Raw genomic sequence first — 20,477 nt, 5'->3', positions numbered from 1 at the left:
TAAAAGACAATTAAAAAAAGATTACCCGGTATTAAAAGGTGCAAGAAATAAATCTGTATCTTCTTTATGATGAAGGAGATTATCTGTAATTCGTTTTGTTTTTTCCCCAATCTCATTTTTGTCATCCGACACCAAAGCAGTAAGGTGTGGGGATATGAACATCACATTTTTCTTATTTACCTTAATATAATTTTCATACAAGTACCTAATACATATAAAACAAATGTTAGTTAATTATAACACACCGTCATGCAAAAGCTAAGAATTTAAGAAAACATAATTTACCTCATATATATACATACAATAGTTGCACCTATACAATCACGTTTATATACATCCCGGACTTCACTGATGCCAACGTATTCATCAATGTCATCCCCGAATACTTCCTTGGGAATTTATATAATTATCATATCATCTACCAACTTTTGTGGGTGCTCCAACAGCTAAGTACAGTAGTTGGTAGTCTTCTTGGAGCTCACATCCCCAGTAGATGGCTTTGAGGTCACATCACCTGAAGATAGCTTAGACTTTTGGGTGCTACTGAGGGTAGAATGTACATTTTCCTGAAATATTCAATAAAAACATATCAATTATAGATCAATATATATATATATAAATATGAGTGAGCATAAGGTGAAAATTCATACCTTAGGAGGAATTACTTGAACAAGGTCTACTGGCCAAGCCACAAAAGTGTCTATAGCCCCTCCAACTGTTAAGATATCTTCGAGAGAGAAATTGGCAGCAACCCATTATCATCGATTGCAATGTTAATCGAGACCTTCACATGATGGCGTGAGATACGTGCATTATTCAACATAGCATCGGTCGACTTGTGGACTTTCCCAACACCCACTACTCGGCTAGTCGGGGTATCGAGGAAAAGTTTGCAAGAACTGATTCCATGTACGTAAGTTAAAACATATAATTATTTAACGACTAAATTAAAAAAAGTTAACTAAATTAAAATAAATTAAGTAAATTACCTCAGGAATGGGAATCAGAATGAGAATGTTGTTATGTGTAGGTGTGCAACTCTCATTGACGGTTGAAGGAATAGTGCTAGCATTAGTAGCTAGTCGTTTCCACTCAGCTTCCTTCATCTTCATTGATTGCTCAAATTTGTTGAACCGTTGCATGAGGCAATCTAGTTGATTTTGAACCTGGCTCATTTGGGCTTTGGTTGAACACTTTAGATAGGGTACAAATGTCCGCTGGCTAACCCCAAATCCTGCACCTTGGATACGGTCAGGGAAGATAGGCAGTCCTAGTGCCTTGTCAAGTATTATGCGACTATCCGGGTTTGCCTCCTTTTCTTTTAGGGCAACCTAACAAATCAAGAAAAAACATAATGTTAATTAATCACATTTTGATAAATAAAGTATGAAAATTAAGTATAATTAAAAAATGAGCACTTACAGCACGTCTTGCCGCTTCTTGAACTTGCTCATTGACAATGACACCATTCTTGTTCTTACGGGCACTCACTCATAGAACATCGAGTTCTACTCCATGTGGAGTCATAGGTGTATCGCTTTTATTCTCCAACTAACAAAACATAACCAATAATGATGTATTTAGATATAAATGCATACAAATCATAAACAATAATGTACTTACAAATTGACAATACTTACAATTTTTTCCTCGATTCCTCTATACCCCGCTCGAGAAGCTCGGTATGGATATAAAGGCTTGGATGCCCTCTTGCGGTTTTCATTACTTAATTTTTGAAACAATAAATAACATTATAATCATATAGAAAAGCATATATACAATAGTCAATACAATGCAAAGAATACGATTTTACCAAGAAAGACTCGTCTTGTGTGCATAGGGTGACAAAACTCTTCCAAACCTCTTCATCAATGATATTTGCATATTTAGTTGGAGGTTTTAGGTTGAAACTGTCATCAGCGTCTCTAATTAATTTTTCGGCATTAGTTCGAAATTGTTAGAGAGCCTTGCCAACCAATTTAAGGATATAATCCTTATGCTCCTCACCACATCAAAAGTTGACTGAAATAAAAACACATATACATTATATATTGCATGAAAACATATGCGTATACATACATTGCATGAGAACGTAACACATATATGTACATTGCATGAAAACATAACACATATACGTACATTGCATGAAAACACAAAAACTGACAAATAAACTTAGTGTTATTTCATTCCAAATAAGCTTCTTCATGGTATTCCCTACATCACTCCATTTCTTGAATGTTAGCGTCAGATTCTGCCTAACAACAACACCAATGTAGCTTACCAATGCGTTGCCATCCTTCGAGTTTAATGGTTGACCTTTAGAGTTCCATTGAACTTCTATCTTCACATCCTTATTTCTTGACCGAATTACATTCTTCATGGAAGTCATTCCACGTGGAGGTCGTTTTTGAGAAACGATTTGCTTGTCTTGTGGAGTCGGTGTAGCTTCGTCGCCACTATGAGAACCATGATCGCCACTTTGAGAAGCCATTGATGAAGTTTTTTGAGGTTTATGAGGGTTTGCTAAGAGTATGAGGGTTGGTTGAGAGTATGAGGATTTGTTTTCGATTATGTTTGAGAGCATAAAGGGAGCGATTCATGTTTTAAATATTTAAACTGTATTACCAATTTAACAGCGCATATTAACAGTAGCGTTGTTGAATAGACATCTTCAACAACACATACTAATAGTAACACTGTTGTATTTACATCTTCAACAACGCATGTTAAAGATTGTGTTGTTGTTGTGTATCTAGTTGTTTACTACTTATTTTCATTAACACATGTTTAAGTAGCGATGTTTTATTGACATCTTCAACAGCGCATATTAAGGTTTGTGCTGTTGTTGTGTATCCAGCCATTTACTACTTATTTTCATTAACACATCTTCAACAACGCATGTTAAAGTAGCGTTGTTGTATTGAAATCTTCAACAACGAATATTAAGGTTTGCGTTGTTGTTGTGTATCCAGTTGTTTACTATTTGTTTTCAATAACACATCTTCAATAGCGCTATATTAATTATGCACTGTTAAACTGAACTTATTTTCCTACTTAACAGCGTGATCGTAGTTATGCACTGTTAAATTAACATTTTACATAACTAGAAAATATTTATACAACATGAATTAAAGTTATTTAAGATGAAGTTGTCATGAAGTAGATTACAATATAATTGTGTTTATTAATACGAAACTGGAAAAATGTTAAACATTACATTTTGTTAATTTGTTTTTGTATCTATTAATTATTGTTAATTTGTTTATTGTGTTTCGTTTATTAATAATGAACAGTAAAAGTATTAAATAAAATAATCATCCAAATAATTAACAAAAATAGAAATTAACATCCAAAATAATTGGTTTATTATTCATTCAGATAGGCAAAATACATTATAATGAACGAAATGATTTGGTACATGCGTATATAATGAACTAAATGATTTGGCAGATCAAGAATAAAATGAAAATGATTTCAATGAAGAAATAATTTTTCCTCGACTCCTCTATACAAAACTTCATCTCACGCAAATCTTGTATAACAGTCACTTGCCTTCTAAAATCTGGGACCGTTTTGAAAAATGAAAGAGTTGAATGAATTAAATAATTCATTGATCTGAGTCGTTTTTATTCTACGCAAATCTTGTATAAAAGTACATTGATTTCCTTTTAAAATATGAGTCCTTTTGCCATGAAGGAAATCAATGAACTTAATGAATTGCAGCTGAAGAAAAATAATTCATTGATCCCCTTTTCCATTTATTTCCTTTCAATTGAAAGAGATCAGTCAATTAAATGAAAGAGATCAATGAACTAAATTTTCATCTCATGCAAATCTTGAATGGAAGCCACCTTCCTTCTGAAATCTGGGTCCTTTTTTAAAATCAAAAGTTGTTAAAGACCTCATTGACATGATTCTGGGTCCTTTTTTCCCATAATTCATTGATTCCCTTTTTCCTCGACTCCTCTATACAAATTTGGGTCCTTTTTCTCTTTTAACTCTCTGCAGTATTACTCTTTTTTTTACTACTTCGTGTTTTCTTCCTCCTAACTTCATGAACATACTCTTATAGAAACCCATACTCTTACTGGTGAAATAGAACGTTGAGTGAACCATAAACTCTTTCAACAAACTCTTTCATGAACATACTCTTATAGAAACCCATACTCTTTCAACAAACGAAGATACGCATAACGTACCACTCAACCATTAATATTTCAACAACCAAGAAACGCATAACCACTCAACCATTAATATTTCAACAAACGAAGAGATACGTAACTGCCACCATTAATATCTCGGACGTTTCAAATGTCGTAAAATATCAACATGGCATAATTAAGCAAGCACGATTATTATGTCATCTTCAACAACGCTTCCTTAATTATGCGTTGTTGCATGTATTAACATCAACAGCGTTTTCTATTTAATGCGTTGTTAAACATGAATCATTCAAGTCAGTGCTAACATTAGTGATATTCAATAGCATTTTGCAAGAATGTGTTGTTGAAGTTACACAACTTGACAGCGCCTGTTGATATTCTTCCGCCTCATTTTCAACAACGTCGTTCAAAATTATGTTGTTGAATGACCGATGTTTATTACGATATTTGGCATAGTGTAGATAGCGTTCAAAAGTGTTGTTGAATAACAACTTTAAGCGTTGTTTTTTTCCTATTTTGGCATAGTGCCACCATGCTCAAATTTGGCTTGCTTTCATCAGTTAAGTAACCATCTAATGCCTTAAATTCCTTCTTGTATACTACCATGAGCAAGTTAATTGCACCCTCTTGAATCTCCAGGGTAGGCATATGCCATAGGAAATCATTGCCAATAATAAAATACGTATGAAGGTAAAATCAGGAAAACTTACTCAGTTGGTATAGTTGGATTTTTTATTACGGTACTAGTATAACTTTTTGAAATATTATTGGGGAGGTGTATTTTTTGCAAAACTCGTGTCTTCCATGCATGAGTTCTTGTTTTCTTAATTTTTCCTCAATGACACTCGTGCTTCCCATTAACGAGTCATTTTTTTATATAATTTAAGCCCCCAAACTCGTGGACTTAGTCCATGGTTACTTTTCCCTACTCCAATGTAGCGGTTCATAGCCACGAGTTCCATTCTCATGGATTATATTAACAAGAATTATTTGCCCTAAATAGGTACGTGGATTTAAGATTTATCTTTGCATGGATTGTTGGATGGGTTTGCATGTATCTAGGGTTGCATGGATATAAGATTGCATGGATTTAGGGTTGTTTCTAGGGTTGCATGAGTTTATATGGATCTTCAAGTTGTTATTTATATTTTATTTTTATTCGATTATTAGTATTATAATTGATATTAATTAGATAAAAAGAAAAATATTCAAAATACAATAATTAGAATCACATGAAGAAAAACAATTATATTAAAAATATTGAAATTACAATCTCCAATATCAATGATATCTATGACATGAGGAAGTGCCACACAAGGGTGACTTCCTTCTGTATGGTGGAAGAACTCTTAATTGTTCTTGGGGGATTTCTCTGGCTCATCGACTCTCAGCTCTTATAAGTTGTTGCTCATCTTCCTCATCATTATCATCATCCTCATCATCACTATTTTCATTACCATACACTTTGCTTTGTTCTAGTTGTGATGACATAGTAGGACGGTAAAATTCCTTTGACCCATATGTCGACATTAGTGTGTTTGAACCTATAGCAAACATTGATAGTAGTAATCCTTGAAATCGAGAACTTTGTCCTATATGGTAGCTAGTTGGAAATATTGTGGAAGCTCCATAGGATTGTTCTCCGTATAGATGAGATGATGGTATTAGTGCATGTGGGTGAACCTTTATTTGACTTGAACTTTGATGTTGAGGTTCAGACTCGTACGCAGGCTATTGAAATGTTAATGTATGAAGAGCTCGAGGTCGGGAAATGTTGAAGGCTGTAGTATTTAACTCTCCCAATGCTTTCACCAAATCTTTACACACAAAAAATGAACATAATCTATAGTTTGAAAAGGATTGTTGTAAGACTGAGGAGCAGCAATTCTATCAATAAGTTTGTTTGCAAAGTTGAGCTGCAAAAGATATATAAGAAGTTTAATTGTTTGAATAAAATGAAAATAAATGGAAAAATTTATATTTATTAGAAAAAATATAATGCTCCAATAGAATATGCTCTGTCTAGAGAGATATATCTCCTCGTTATTTGTATGTACTCCTACATATACTACAAGTAGTGATACATAGGTTCAATGTTAGGAATACCGTTGATCACAAAGAGTTCTTAACTATCCCACATTTGAATCCACAATTCATGTTTCTGTGGCGAATTGTATTCATTTTTGTCACATAAGTCGATCTTGTGGAGTCTGTCTAAGTTTGATGGATCTTGTGGGGTTGGTTGTTGTAACCCAAATTCTCTAATGACTCGATCGATAGCATGACATTTGACAGTTGCAAACCAAATCAACGACACATGTGCTCAGAAAATATTATGAACTTGTAACATAATATTCATTGTCCTATGAGGGGTCTAGACAACATGATAAAAAGGTTAAAATTGGTGGTAAGCAAATGGAGAAAAAGAATTACACGACTTACTTGATATTTTGCAAATGGAGAAAAATAAATTACAATGTAGACTTACTTGATCAAAGGGCAAGCATTCTAACATTGCACGAATGATGTTAGCTTTATGCTCAAGTATGTTGGTGGTCATCATATATTGTGACCACTATTTTCACAAAACTAAAAATAAGTAAATATATAAATTAAATTAAGTTAAATTACTATATAAGTTAAATTAAATTAAATTAGTAAATAAAAAATTATACCTTTTTCCCAACTGATAAAAATGTACTGTGTTGTTGTACATTCTTCGTACAAGAATCGGGATTAGTCATATGCTCGTGACTGAAGTAGTAACAGGCATCTCCGATCTCTTTTTGTTCCTTAATTGTTTCTACACGACAGAGTCCTCGATATAGACAAGCCAATATAGTTGATCTCCATTTGTATTGGAATGTCTCTAATAGATCATCGAGTAAAGGGATATACATCAGGTGGACTTGAGACCCTAATGTATCTGACATGAGAAATCCTTATATCATTCTCCGAATGAATGCCTTAGCATGTCGCTCAACCACTTCTTCATTAGCATCTTCTGGAAGTTCCTAGTAGATGCTCTCAACCAAGTAAGTTATATCATTTGTACCATTATTTGTCTATTTATTGGGGTAACATACAACAACTAGAGACAAAGATCATTCCAAGCCAAACTAGTGTCTCTAATAATAGATTTCCCATAAATGAGAATTCCAAGATAATATGCAACATCTTCTAGTATGATTGTGCACTCTCCATTAGGAAAATAGAAAGTGTGTTTTTTGTGTGTTTCTTGCCTCCATCTCTCAACCATTATTGTTAAGAGATGATTGTTAATTTTCACTCTTCTGATATCCAATATGTTGGTGAAAGCAATGTTGTGATTAACTTGAAACATTCATTCGTAATGTAGAGATTGCCAGAAGTCGTATCGAGCACGGAATTTGATTTCTTGACCACTCCATATATAACTAGATACATGTTTATCATGATTGTTGGATAGCAAGGGCTCTAACACACCTAGACATGGGTGAATAGTTGTATTGGTTTACGATTCAAAATTTTAGGTTCTTAAAGATATTCTCAAATTTTCCAAGATTTAATCGATTAATAACTTACTTAATCTATTAACAAATTTATGCAGTTAATCGATTAACTCATGGTTTAATTGATTAAATCAATATGTTTTTGAAAATCCTTAGATCTTTAACACAAAGGTATGCAATGATCAATCTATTTTTTTCATACACTTTAATGGATACCCCCATCACTTGTAGCTTAGGATTTCTTTGAACACTTCTCTCATTTCATGGTGATACCTCACACCTTGAGTGATGAATTACCAATCGAATGTTCTTCTTGTGTACAATACTTTTTACACCTTTTCTTGTGCTTGTATACACTCTATTCAGAATATATCTAAACCTTCTTGATATAAAACAGTCTTAGAATATGATGATATATGATCATGAGATTCAGAAGTTCTGAAAATACTTTGATGTGATATGAAAGCTTGAATGTGTCTTCTCAAAAAATTTATGAAGAATTCTCTTGTTGTGTTTCAAAGTTTGTAGCTTACTTTTTTCTAGAATTCTCTGGTTTAATCTTGAAATATGTGTCAAATACTCATGGGGTTTGTTGGTTATAATAACTTTTAGTTTCAATTAGTTTTTTGTTAGTTTAGTCGATTATGATGATACTTAGTCGATTAACATTCTTTAAAAATCCAAGATTTCAAAATGACACTTACTTAATCGATTAACTATTAACTTAATCGATTAACGGGCTTCCCATTTTGAAAAGACTTAATCAATTAACTATTAACTAAATCAATTAACTGTTTTATGAGAAACACTTAATTGATATTTGTGAACCTCGAACATGATTTGATCATGTATGGTTTGAAATGACATAAGTTTAACATTGTTTAATGTATCAAAATCATGAAGTCGCATATGAACATTATTGCATCAAAATCATGAAGTCATGTATGAATGCTAATCTCATATGCATTATCATTTTAATTTGTGATATTTTCATTTGATTCATCTTTCCTAGACTCTACCTATTCAAAACATCTTAGGACCTAAAGAAATGAAAATTACTCTTAAGCTTTTATTGATCCTCTTGACGCTTGAACTTGAGTCTTCAATGTTGTTGTTGATTTAGCTTTGTCCATAGCTTCATACTTTGTCTTCATCAAAATTATGCAATGCACATTTGCATGCACATTGATGTCTTAAAAAAGAGATGTTGAAAGGGTCTGGACCAAAGTGTTCTATTGTTAGAATGGAAGTATAGAATGAAAATATAGGAGAATAGATAATGGAAAAATATGGAGAATGTGTACGGAGGATGTGCGTGGAGAATGTGGAGATATTTGGTTAAGGAATGACAATATGAATGAAGAATATGTGATAATGTGAGAGGGAGGATAGTATGTGTGTAAGAATTTGGTTATATCATAATATGAAAGGGAGAGGAGTTTATGTGTAGGTATTTTATAAGAATGAATATGAGAGAATATGATAGAATTCATGTAAGTGTGAGTAGAATAGGAAGAAGGGTGATATTTATAAAGGTATAGAGCATGGGACTCGTGGATGGTATCCACGAGTTGTGTACAATCCAAAAGCAAAGTTGTGGATGGCAGCCACGCCTTGGAAGGAATCTGATTCTCTAGGAAAGGGAATTTGTGGATGGCAGCCACCAGTTCTAGGTCGTATTTCTCTAGGAATTTAATTCCTTGTGCATGCAATGGTCATTCAATCTACATTGTTGCAGGTAGCTCAGGGATGAGTAACCCAATCTTTTGTTTCAGCAGGGCAAATCATAGTTATAGGGGTCATAGGGGTACCTGAATTTGAAGATTCAAGATTGGCAATTTGGTTTGTTACTTTAACATTAGTTGGTTCCCTTAGCATGGCAAGAATATCTTTGTGTTGCTCAATTGTGAATCCTCCTAAATTGTCTTTAACACTTTGCTCTTCATCATCCGTGCTGGAAAAGTTAATGTTGCTATTTCTCTTATAATTTGGAGGAAAGCCATGTTTTTTTATAACAAACGTCCACAATATGACCACTCTTATTGCAGAAGGAATAAATTTTAAAACCATATCCTCTTCCTCAAAAGTTGTTGTAGCCATTACCTTTTCCTGTGCTATTGTATCCAGTGGATGTAATTCACTTTCCTCTGAATCTTCCTTTTGTAGTAACTTCAACAAAATTGCTAATTAGGATTTTTGGATCTTCTAAAAGGTCAGGCAAGTTTAATTGTCTTTCATGCTAATTAAAAGGGAGAAGGCCTCGTTTAAAGATGGCAATGGATCCATGAGCATAATTTAGGATCTTACTGCTGCATACTGCTCATTGAGACTCTTAAGGAATTGGATGACACAATCATCCTCCCTATAGTTTCTAACTAAATTTTCAAGGTTAGAATCACACTGGATTGGGCGTGAGGGTAGAAGTCTAAAATTCTCCAGTCCCTGCCATAAACCTTTCAGGTGTATATGATATGCATTATTACATTTGTTTCCTTGTCTTACACTATATATTTCTTATTGAAGGTCACATATCCTAAACACATCCCCATGATAATATATTTCTTTCAAATCTTCACACACTTCAAATGCAGTATCAATCCAAAGAACACTTTGCAAGATTGACCTATATAGTGAGTGATTGATCCTTGAGAGGACAAGAGTGTTGCATTTGTCCCAAGATCTAAAAGAGGGAACATCAGTGCTTGGTCTTGAAAGAGTGCCATCAATAAACTGAAGTTTATTCTTATATTTCAATGTCATCATCATTTCTCTTGACCAAGAGTGATAATTGGTTCTTGTTAAAGGAGGAGTGACCAACATAGCTGTTGGACTTTCATTAGGATGCATGTAGTAGAGGCTGAATGAGTCATTGATGGGGTTGACGATGCTCACGGTGGTGGCCATTATCAAGAACGGATGAAGAAGAGAGAAAAGAATGCTAACAGAATGATAAAAGAAAATATCAATGGAACAAGGGCAAGGCGCAGTAGAGCATCAAAAGATGCTCTCATACCATCTTAGAACATCAATTTCCATTGCAGATTATTGAGTAAAGTTGCAAAGTATTCAAAGGAAAGAACAACCAAGAAGATGAAAAATACCTCTATGTTTTTATTGATGTGGATATTGAATATTACATTGATAATATCGACTCAAAGCAAAGCTCCTATTTATACTAAAACAAACACAGAATAATTGAAACTAAAAACTATAAACATATTCTAAAACACTAAAAGATTTAACCAACTTTCTAAAAATAGAAAAGCTATAACCATAATTATAGAAATTACATAAAGACTTAATACCCCCAACTAATCTACCCAACTGTATACTCTTTTGAATACTACTACAACCATAAGTCATGTGAACTAAATCTAGACCAATCTTATTCATGTGAGTGGGCCTGCATTGATGCCAAGCTGCATTGTCTTAACTGAGATGAATGATACTACAAGGTGTAGTACTTCTGGCTTGATTCTGAATTCGAGTAGATGAATGTATCAATTTGGAACTAGTATTGAACACTTGAAGTCTAGGACTAGATGCCTTATGCATCAACATGCTTCCCGCATAATCATCTTTGCATCCATGTCTACATCTGCCTGCATAATCATCTCTGCATCCATGTATGCATCTGCTTGCAGAATCATTTCTACATCCAAATTTGCAATATGCAGAATCAGATAGAACATGAGAATAGAGTAAGTTTAACACTTACTTTCACTGAAACTGAAAAGAGATAGAACAAAACAAACATGATTGAGCAAAATATGTTTTAGTAATCTACACATTATTAGTAACGTCACCTAATGTGCTTCTTTTCTTGTATTTTATATATAATCGTTATTATTTTGTTTGCCTTTTTATTCATGTATATTCTGTATTTTGTTTCTTTTTTTTTATATGCTTTATGTTTCGCGTTATATATATAAAAAGAAACGGATATATATACATATATTGAAGGTACAATTTGATGAACTCTATTCTGTGCATTATGGATAGATTTTGTACACTAATGTCCTTATGTTCTTCTGTTTTATACAGAATAACAATAAAATATATACAAGACAAAGAAATAGTAATGATATATATTGGAATGAATTAGTAATATATCGGAGAAACAGTAGCAACGAAATATATGTTGTAACAATAATATATTTGTATATTTGAAAGAAACGGTAACTCCCCTAAATATAAATAATATATATATATATATATATATATATATTATATTATATTGCAAACAAATGTATATACATAATTTAGTAATAATTTCATTTTGAACTTTTAGTGTAATTGCTTTCATCAATGCGTCTGTGACTTTATAATTTATATACAGGTTTTTGTGATATATATATATTATTGTGAAGATGTTTGAAATTATTGAATGATAAATTTGTTAATCATAAAGTGATCAAATTTTTATGTTTATTTAATGATAAATTTTGTGACCTTATTTCATTTACTCATTAATTTGATACTATAAATCATATAAAAATTATTGATTTATGAGTAAAGTGAAGTTCATTATTATAAGACAAAATTAAGAATCTTCCAACGGTTGATTGTTTGTTCTTAAATCGATGTTAAAATATGGTAAAAGCCATGAAATTAAAGTTTCTTGATGAATCAAGAAGTGTATAAAAGAAAGCTTAAAGAAGCTTAAAGAAAGAAGAATGAGAAACAAAGATTGATAATATTCTCATTGAATGAATTGTATTGATTGAATTAGAAGTGAGCCAATATGACTTATTTATACAAGAAAAAAGAAAGCTTGTAAAGCAAGTAACTAACATAAACCTAACTTGCTAATTCCTAACTTTCTAACCAACTATCATCTTCCAAAATAACATATTATATCTTTAATATCCCCTCAAGCTGGTGAGTGAAATTTTTTACTCTCCAACTTGGAATTGATTTGAAGTAATAACAACGCTTAACCACCCATGGCATAAGCTGCATCATCAAACGCTTAACCATTCATAACAGAAACTATATCTTTGCTTAACCACTATGGACAGAAGCTACCCATCCAATGCTGAAATCAGAAAACTCTATCTTTCAAGATAATGCTGGTTTGTCATCGTAAAAAAAGAAAAAGATCTTACTCCTGACCTTGACACAACTTTGATGAAGACACCAAAATCACCAAAAAAAAGGGGGAAAATCATACAATAAAAACATAGAAGATGAAAGTAGAGATTTTCCAAATTTATTCTTTACATAATCTTAAATTACCATACTGCTGCATAGAACGTGTACTTTCCATTCGTCAAAATTGCTATTGATGACAATAAATAAGACCCACATATTATTTAATTATTTATTGTTTGATTGTTACCCATTGTATGATTGATATTGTATGATGATGTACAAATTAAACTTTTGATATCGAATTTTCATAATCTTATAGAATAGAGTGAGGATATCTACAAATTCTACCATTAAAGTTATTGCTAATTCATTAATTAATATTGTGTTATTTATAACTTTATCTTCCTTATTCTAACAAGAAAGAAATTATTTTTTTGATAAAGCGAGAAGAGAAAATAACAAAAATACAAAAAGATGAAACGAACAATTTGAAGAGCGTAATATAATATACTATCAATATAATAATTTATACATAATCAATATGTCTATCACTTTTATTTGAATTAATTACATTTAAAAGTCAAAATATGAATAAGGGCAGTGTGAAAAACTCTCACAATATTAATCTACACTTTTTTCCCAAATTTTATGTTTTCCTCAATTTAAAAAACCCTCAAAACAGTTGAGGGAGTAGATAGGTTCATATTGGATGACTATTTTATTAAAGAAAAAAAAATGTATGAGTTTTATACACTATTATCTATCATTTATATTTAATTATCATTGATTCTTAAAAAAAAATAATTCAAATGAAGGGTGACGGTTGTACTATTGTATATAAATCTTTATACTGATACTTTATAAATATTATGTTCTTCATTAAAATGCTTTTGAACATACACTTAATAAAAACTAGGGGTGAGCATGACAACGATTAAGTTTCTTATAGTCACCCACTTATCATATTTGTGGGTGTACATCTTTTGTCTCACAATGATGTCACTTCATGTGTCTTATCTTGCGATTAATTGAAAATATATATTTAAGTTAAGATTTAATTTTTAAATATTTTTCTGATCATTCATAACTTATGACACAAGGAGTGACAATCCTTATAGAACAGAATATATGTTCCCTCATATTTGTATGTGCCTCTGTTCAATTGTGTATAAAGTACTGTCATCTCTTTGATTGAAAGTATCATTGATTCTCTAATTTTTTATCATATATACATGATTAACAATATATATACATATATCATTTCATATGTCAAATTATATATCCATAATACTAAGTAAAATATTAAGAAGATTTTATCTAAAAGATATATGCATTATATTTAATCGGTTCTAAGTCCGGGTTCAAAGATTGTCTTAGTCGATAATTAGGATCGGATTTGCTTCGAGTCTAGAATTAGGTCCGAGTTCAAAAAATGACTAATACTCACCCTTAATAAAAGCCATATAGCAACAAAATAAATATAAATTTTTTGAATAACAAACAAGTTTCAAAATTCTTGAGTGGTACATATAAATGTGGGGTATATTTTAATGACAAATGGTGAGTTGGATGTTGTGAAAATTAATAGAGTTGCTTAATTTTTTAAAAAGTTTGAATAATTATAAAATAAAACATGAGACACATTTAAGAAAAAAAAGGAGTTACAATATTGAGAATGCTGTGAGGTTAAAAAACCTCAAACACTTGAGGGAATATAATCTAGGTTCATCTTGGACTGATATTTATTAAAATGCTTTTGGACATCCTCCTGAAAGCTTAATTACCAAGTTTATATAGATTTAGATGGCCAAAGAAATCTTTTTCGCAATTCTTTGAGTGGCAAGCAAGCAAAACTAAAGTGCACAATATATTCGATAGGACAAGATCTAAGCCTATTTTATTATTTTTATACATTCATTTAAATAAATGCATTTTGCACTAGTCCTTTATCCCTTCAGGTTTCAGCAGCTTGTTATTTTGCTTATCCAGCTATGAGCAGCAGCCAAAAAGTAACACCAGAATCAACTTTAATTATTTATAGAGTGATTATCGATTTTATTCCTTAAAAAATTTAGTATTTATAATTTGATTCCTAAAAAATAAAATTCCAAACAAGTACTTAATTATCATAAAAATAAGTCAAAATAATTTTTATGGAATAAAATATGTTAAAAAGAACTATTTAACTGATATATTTTGAAATTATTTTGAATTTTTTAGGAATAAAATTTTGAGGGACATGGGTCCTCACTTTAAGCCAGCCAACTATTTATAATGAGTAAAGATTATCTCCATTAATAAAAGGTAAGTATCACATAATAATACAAAAAAGAATATGTAATAACACTTTTATTCTTTTGTTTACTATAAATCACATTTTTATCATTGAGAATATATGTAAAAACAATCATTTGCCTCTACATTAAGAGGATCCTTGTTCATTTATAATTCAGTCCCTTTCTCTTCTATCTGCTAAACTATACGAGATTTCATCCTCTATTTTGGCTTTGGTGTTATACTGCAATGGATTCTGGAGCTCATGTCCTCAGAATCAACGTTGCAATTCTATACATCGTTTTGCTAGCTTCCACCCTTTTCCCACTATCTGGTAAAACATTTGCATATGTATAAATTTACTTTTTCTGGTAACACAAGATAAATTTAACCATAATTTTCAAAAACCATTTACTCTTTGTTTTAATTTGCAGATGCTATAAATCTTGGAAGAGCTTTTGATGAGGGTCAAAAAATCTCTAGAAGCACATTTATAAGATCGTGGAAGAGCCTAAAATCATTAAATCGTTTGAACAAGTACTCAAACTTTGACTCATATGGCTCTCCTTCTTCTCTATCAATACCACCTTTTAATTCATTGGCACCACAACCTACACCAGAAACTCCTAGCCCTGCGTCTATTTATCCACCATATCCATCATTAACACCAACAACAACTCCAACACCAACATCAACATATTCTCCTATTCCAAATCCACCCCATAATAATTTTGAACCGCCAAGTTCATATGGTAATGTTAATCCACCACCCCATAATAATTTTGCACCGCCAAGTTCATATGGTAATGTTAATCCACCACCCCAAAATAATTTTGCACCGCCAAGTTCATATAGTAATGTTAATCCACCACCCCATAATAATTTTGCACCGCCAAGTTCATATGGTAATGTTAATCCACCACCCCAAAATAATTTTGAACCACCAAATTCAGTTGTTAATGTTAGTCCACCACCTCCTTATGGTAATACAAGCCCACCAAAACATTCTCTAAGCCCACCACCACCACCACCACCGCCCTCTCCTTCTCCTCCTCCTCACAATAAAAGGCCACAGAGTGCAGTCTGGTGTGTAGCTAAGCCTACAGTTCCTGATCCAGTAGTTCAAGAGGCCATGGACTATGCATGTGGGTGTGGTGCAGATTGCAAATTGATTCAGCCTAATGGATCATGCTACCAACCCAACACTTTGTTGGCCCATGCATCTTATGCCTTCAATAGCTACTGGCAGAAAACTAAGTTTGGTGGAGGGACTTGTGATTTTGGTGGGACTGCCATGCTTGTCACTGTTGATCCAAGTAAGTAGTCTCTCTGCAGTTCCATAATCTTTGAATCATTACCTTTGTAAAGTTAGTTACATATCCTATGCCTATGGTAGTCCAGTGTAGCACATCAAATCCTTCCCTAACATTTAATAAATGTTAATTTGGTATCATATACAACTAGTAAATTTGATTTCAGTGTAAAAGTTAATCTGTTGAGAATGTGTAAACCCAATCAATGTTTTTGTTAGAAAACCAAATTGAGAAATAATATCAAATTACATTTTACTATATTAAATGGAAGATATTTAATCTAGAATATAAAATATTTGTGAAAAAAAACTTACCACTCATTTTACAAGTTTATTCATATATCAGCATTATTAAATCTAAATGAGTAATCCACTTTGTTAGGGCATTGAATTAATGCTTCAATAAGCTAGATTTTGGTTGATAATGGTTTGATAGGCTAGACCGATATAAGTCCCCACATAAATAGTCTCACTTGTGTTCCAAACTTATAGCCTCAACCTAGTCTATTATTCTGTTATAGTTCAAATTTTAAAGTCTACCTTCATATATTTCAAATTCTAGCTTAATTTACAAGTCTATTTAAAGTGATACTTACAAATGGATTTTAAACATAGTTGAAAATAGATGTCCAAGTAGGTCTAACTTAAAATTGTTTGACACATAACTCAAATACAAGGCTAAACATGGCAATATATATAGACTATTTTTTTATTGGCAATGAGCCCAACATCATAAAAGCTTAGTATAATAATCTTTTCTAAGAACAAATATTTTTTACTTAAAAATATTATAATTAAAATGTAATACAATAATATATTAGAAACTTTTTCTATGGCATGTGCCTTGTCTTGTTTGTTTAAAAATGTTTCCAAAAAACTCAAATTTGTCTTGAGTCTATTACAGGCCTTCCGTAAAAAGGCCGAATGTAAGTAAGGCGATAGACTTTTGCTGGATAGGCAGGATGGCCTAACTTCTTCCCACCTCTACTTATTGATAAGGGCACTAATTTTTTGTGTGGGTATTTTCAAGAGTATTTTTTTATTTTTTAGATAAAAAACTAATTCCTTTTATAGTTCGTGATTACTCCTCCCAGCAAGTATCATTTTTAAGAATCGAATCCTCGACTTTGAGGATGCCTTACACAACTAGATTAATGTCTTATTGATTTATAAGAAGTAATTAATATTGTTTTTTAGAGCCAAACAATATATAGTTAAATAGGAAGATGAGATCACATCATTTATTTTAAGAATAATGCTTACGATCAAATCAATGCTAATGAAAGCTCATAATTGGCATATCCGACATTAATTAAATGACTAAGAATGATATATAATGTTATATTTATTAACTTGTTTGCTTATAAATAAATTATAGTAAATTATTTTATTTATCTTTATTTTTTCCTTTTTATAAGATATATTTATTATTTATTACTGTGACTTTCACGTTATACAAAAAATATTTATATATCTAGCATGAAAGACCAACTCATTAGGATACACCACACTCACTAACACCGACCACAACATTAATCCTAAACACAATACTAATTCATTCACAATGCCAACCTCATAACAACTATATGGTTATCAAGATTTGCACACCCTAGTCTTGCCTAGGGACGACAATAAAAACCGAACTCGTGGGTACCCATCTGAATCGAATCCAAATTTAATAGGGAAAACCCGATGTGATTGGGTTCGGGTTTTACCCGGGTTTAAATTTCAGGTTCGGGTTCGGGTTTGGATTTGGTATAACAAAGACCCGAACCCACCCTAAAGTAAGGTAATTCAATTTAAAATTGAAATTTCTATCATTTGCCAATTGTTTTTAATTTCTAATTTTACTTTACATACTATTGGATCTTCAAACGTAAAAGAAATGAAATAATACAAGAGAAAATAGAAATGTTAGAGAAAAATTACACGAAAATAATATCATATTTTCCTTAATACTTTATCATTTTCGGGTTTTTTTCGGGTTCGGGATGATATTTTTATTTTCAACCCGGTTGAATTTAGGTTCAGGTTTTGAATTTCGGGTTCGGGTTTGGGTATGTGTAAACCCGACCCCGATTCGCCCCGTTGCCATTCTTGCCCTCACTACAATCACTTACTACTAGTTGCTACATATCACCATTATCATCATCAAGAAGAAAATTAGGAAGGAAGATGAGAGAGTGAATTATGTATAATTTGAAAAAAAAATCATATAAATATTGCTATATACTAACTTCTGTGCTTCTAAAATCTACACTTTGTCTCAGGCTACAGTAAATGCAACTACACGTTGGCTTAGCTGGCAGCTTCTCATTTGGACATTGTTAAACGGTGGAAATTTATCCCTCCCTTCTCGAATTAAAATTTCGATGCAACCTCATTCTCTTGCTATTGGAGTTACATTGATTGCCTCTTTCTCACTCTACTAGGCATTGTGTTCATGCTCAAAATTTCATTTGGAAATATTCTATATATTTGTATTGTTGAATTTTGGTATATGATTAATTTTAGTACCATTTCATTATCATCTTAGTATTTGATTAAAATAGTAATTATTTTATCTTATAAAGGAAATCTAACTAAAGCAATCCATATATGTCAAACAACCTTGCCTAATAACCCACGAAGATATTTATTATATGAAATGTAAGCGTACAGATTCAAACCATCGAAAATGTATTATTTACATCTCCTTAGCAAGCTTCATAATATTATTAAATTAAATCAATTATGTAATAATAGCTTAAAACATATGACGCTTTCCATATTAAAAAGGCTTTTTAAGTTCAGTTCTAATTTGAACCGAGATAGAAAGAGATATTATAAACAAAACCAGCCTTCTCATTCACTCACTTTCTAACTCTCATACTCTAGCTCGTCCATTCTCATTCTCAAAAAGTGAGTTAGTATTGACCCAAGAGAATTGTGACTCGGTCTTACAACATGCCACCATTTTGTTCCATCATCTTAGATCAAATCATGATATATCCTTCAAAAATGATTTAGATTAAGATGAATGAACAAAACTTATATAGTTCAGATCATGATGCATCCTTTAAAGATGATTTAGCTGTAGATGAATGAGTAAAACTGAGTATTTTTCCATTTAGGAGGTTTAATAGATTATACAATCAATTAAATGTATAATCTTTTTTCAAAAGTACGCTGTTGAGAGAAAAACTAGAGAGAAACTCTTGTTGAAACAATCATAATCAGTTTCTTACTCACATCTACTCAATCCTCTATACTCTACAAAATAGTGATTGTTAGACTTATTTGATTAGGGATTGTTAGATGATTGATTGATTTCAATTTTTGTTCTAATTCGACAAACCGACGTGCAATTTGTTCATAACATACAAGATTGATTTCTTTGAGGCAAATGAGAATCAATGATCTTCTGAAATCAGAGAGATAACTTTCTATAGATTTTTCTCTCAAGATTGTTGTAGATTATTATTGGGATATAAGATATGACCAAGAACCAATATGTCATGTTTATAATAGTAAAATTATATTTATTATTATCGAGTTATCATATTCATTATTTGTCAAAAGATTAATATGAAAAGTCATTGATTAAAATTACAAACTTATTATTATAATAGAGATTATAATAATGAGAAATAAATCTTTTTATAATTTTAATCTAAATTGTTCTTGATCGTAGGATTATTAACCTTAAGACATTATTAATTTAGATATATCAATATATACGTAGTAGCCTTTATTAGAAAACCTGAAGACATTAGTAGTCTTTATTATATTTTGATATTGGAAACCTAATTATGATATTAGTTGAATGATTATCGAGTATAATTAATTCTTGTAGGATTAATGATTAATCAAGAAAGAATTCATCAACTCATAGTAATGAGTTTGAGCTCTATAGTAATAAAGACCTTGGTCAAGGGAAATGAATAAATGAAGAAATAAGTTTCTTAAGTCATTTAGTACACGTTAATGATATGTCCAAAAATACTTGATTTTCATACACTTTTCCTATGCAAATCATGCAAAACCAACTTAATTTAACACTTTTTAGATAGTTCGAGTAGAAAATGATGAAATCCAGTTTGACATTTTCAAAGCAATGCATCACCCAAGAGATAAAGGGCTCTGTTTTCAGATCAATATTCT

The 20,477-nt window shown here is 31.5% G+C and overlaps 1 protein-coding gene across 1 annotated transcript; it reads left to right on the top strand.

The window, feature by feature from the left end:
- LOC109359538 (extensin-1-like) lies at positions 15,195–18,862 on the top strand. The gene is made up of 3 exons (XM_019604243.1): positions 15,195–15,356; positions 15,457–16,338; positions 18,605–18,862. The coding sequence occupies exons 1-3, from the start codon at positions 15,272–15,274 to the stop codon at positions 18,634–18,636; spliced, it is 999 nt and encodes a 332-aa protein (XP_019459788.1). The 5' UTR covers positions 15,195–15,271; the 3' UTR covers positions 18,637–18,862.

The sequence above is a fragment of the Lupinus angustifolius genome, chromosome LG11, assembly GCF_001865875.1.
Source record: "Lupinus angustifolius cultivar Tanjil chromosome LG11, LupAngTanjil_v1.0, whole genome shotgun sequence".
NCBI lineage: Eukaryota > Viridiplantae > Streptophyta > Magnoliopsida > Fabales > Fabaceae > Lupinus > Lupinus angustifolius.
Note: the sequence above shows the minus strand (reverse complement) of the source record. Positions and strands in the feature narration are given on the sequence as shown.

What these genes read in the sequence shown, in the direction of transcription:
- LOC109359538 (XM_019604243.1), top strand. Translation starts at nt 15,272, where the DNA reads ATGGATTCTGGAGCTCATGTCCTCAGAATCAACGTTGCAATTCTATAC. An exon ending in CACCCTTTTCCCACTATCTG is followed by an intron (nt 15,357 to 15,456) that starts GTAAAACATTTG and finishes TTTAATTTGCAG; the next exon opens with ATGCTATAAATCTTGGAAGA. An exon ending in GCTTGTCACTGTTGATCCAA is followed by an intron (nt 16,339 to 18,604) that starts GTAAGTAGTCTC and finishes ACTTTGTCTCAG; the next exon opens with GCTACAGTAAATGCAACTAC.